The 1,988-nt window shown below is 54.2% G+C and overlaps 1 protein-coding gene across 1 annotated transcript; it reads right to left on the reverse strand.

Moving 5' to 3' along the window:
* Window positions 1-268: 268 nt before the first annotated feature.
* Window positions 269-1,662, reverse strand: LOC119406579 (prolyl 4-hydroxylase subunit alpha-1). The gene has a single exon (XM_037673315.1). The coding sequence runs from the start codon at window positions 1,660-1,662 to the stop codon at window positions 289-291; it is 1,374 nt and encodes a 457-aa protein (XP_037529243.1). The 3' UTR covers window positions 269-288.
* Window positions 1,663-1,988: the final 326 nt, after the last annotated feature.

The following is a 1,988-nucleotide window of genomic DNA, read 5'->3' on the forward strand; positions in this document are numbered from 1 at the left end:
ACTCTATACAAGCAAATAAGAACACCACAAAATGCGGAACGCGCAGAAAGCGATTCTTCAATCAATGTGGTTTTGTATTCATGCATTTATTTTCTCATAAAAAAATAGTAATAGACAAAGCCTGCACTTCATCAGCTAGTCCCACCTACAAAGGCAAATTCTTTATCGAAATAAAACTGGCACATACCATCAAACATAAGAACTTTCGACCTCGTTATGACCGCCGTTTTTCATGCTTCATGATAACACTTAATGTAAACCTAAGCAACAACCCTTACAAGCTGCTCACTACGAAAGCGAATAGTCAAGGTCCCACGGCTGCGACCACTCGCGTATCCAGAGCGTGGCAATCCACTTGGACCCCCGCAGCACGGGGCACGAGCCGTGCGTGGTGCTGTAGTCTATCTGTCGCGAGCTCGCCGCCGGTTCTTGCTTCAGGTTAAACCAGAAGAGCGCAGACCCCCGACGAGGTCTGATGGAGAGGTTGGCCTTGGGAAAGGCGGTGGAGCCGCCCTCTTTTACTTCGCTTAGGTAGACCAGAAGTGTGGCCAGCCGGTCACCCTCGTCTTCTTCTGTTTCCAGGGGATCCGTGTGCTCGTTGTAATGTCCGCCGGCAGCGTAGTTGAGTACTTGGAGTTTCTCGGCGGACTCCATCGTAAGACCGGTAAGCACTGCGGCACGCTGGTAGACGCGCCGTGCGGTTCCATTGTTTTCAAGCCAGGCGAGCGCCGCCGTCCTGGTGTCCGGCTCGTTGTCACGCCCATCCTCCTCGGTAACCAAGGCAGGCTCGAGCTGGAAAGCTTCCCGACGAAGCGCTGCGCACTCAACGGGGCTCAAGAAGTCGTGCACGAGCCAGAGTCGAGGCTCCGAGAGGGAGAGCTCTTCCACTGCGAAGGGCGAGAGAGTAGCCGCGCCGTGCTTTCCGGAAGAGAGCCAACAGCGCAAATCTCCGCTGGGTCTAGTGTCGGAGTCCCGACTGTCACGACACAGCACGCCGAACGATGTGTCGCTGGGAAAGCAGAAGCGTTGATTTTCCCGAAAGGCATCTCGGTACGGCCACATTGCGGGAGTCTCAGGCGGCCGACTGACGACAGCCCGCCAGGAGGTGGAATTCGCCTTGGGTGACGAAGATTCCAGCTCCGGAAGATGATAATCGAAGAAATCCGCGTAGCGTCGGTCTTCGCCTAGTTTGACCCAATAAGCGGCTGCTGAAGGTTCGCACCGGGAGCAGTGAACGGCCAGCGACAGGGCGTCGTCCGGGGACAGTTTATCGGCCAGAACCGGAGAGCACAGTGTCGCGATGACGTCTGCAGCCGTCAAGCTGTACGCCTTCTGGAGCCTGCAGACGTTGGCCGCCGCGCCGTCTACGTCGTCTTCAGTGGGCCAGGCAAGTAGTCCCGTCTCGACTAAAGGTCGAGGGCAGCGAACGCTTCCAAGTACGTCAGCTGCGGATTGGAGTACAGAGAGCCTCAAGAACCTCAGCAGCACCGGTTCCGCAGGTCGAGTTTCTGATGAGGACGACGGAACATCCAGGAGCTCGAGGTGCTGCGGTAGAGATACGAGTGCACTGCGTGTCCAAGTTTTTTGACACTGCTCGATGTGACGCTTCATAGCAGCGATGAGAGCTTTCTCCGTCGGAAGCAAGCTCACCAGACCTGGCATTGATCGAAAATATTCACCGCCCTGACATAAATCGACGACGGCTGTCATAAACAGGAGACACGGCAGCGGCATCTTCTTCTTCTTCTTCTTTGGTTCTGCTGCATGCGCTTGCTTGGATGCGACGTTTCTTATGGCATATCTCAACCCACTACGGGGACTCGGTCATGAATCAAGCAGCAGGAGAAAAAGACGGCTGATCCCTCCGTCATAGGAATGGTTATAACACGAAAGTGAAACGTGTCGTCACAGTAGTAGTTGATTGTTTATAGTGCATTGGTATATGAGAGCTTGTACAATGTCTATTGTTATTACCACGTTGTGTGGAT

Source organism: Rhipicephalus sanguineus, chromosome 10 (genome assembly GCF_013339695.2).
Source record: "Rhipicephalus sanguineus isolate Rsan-2018 chromosome 10, BIME_Rsan_1.4, whole genome shotgun sequence".
Classification (NCBI taxonomy): Eukaryota; Metazoa; Arthropoda; class Arachnida; order Ixodida; family Ixodidae; genus Rhipicephalus; species Rhipicephalus sanguineus.

Excerpts from the sequence above, each read along its gene's own strand:
- LOC119406579 (XM_037673315.1), bottom strand. The coding sequence starts at position 1,662 with ATGCCAGGTCTGGTGAGCTTGCTTCCGACGGAGAAAGCTCTCATCGCT.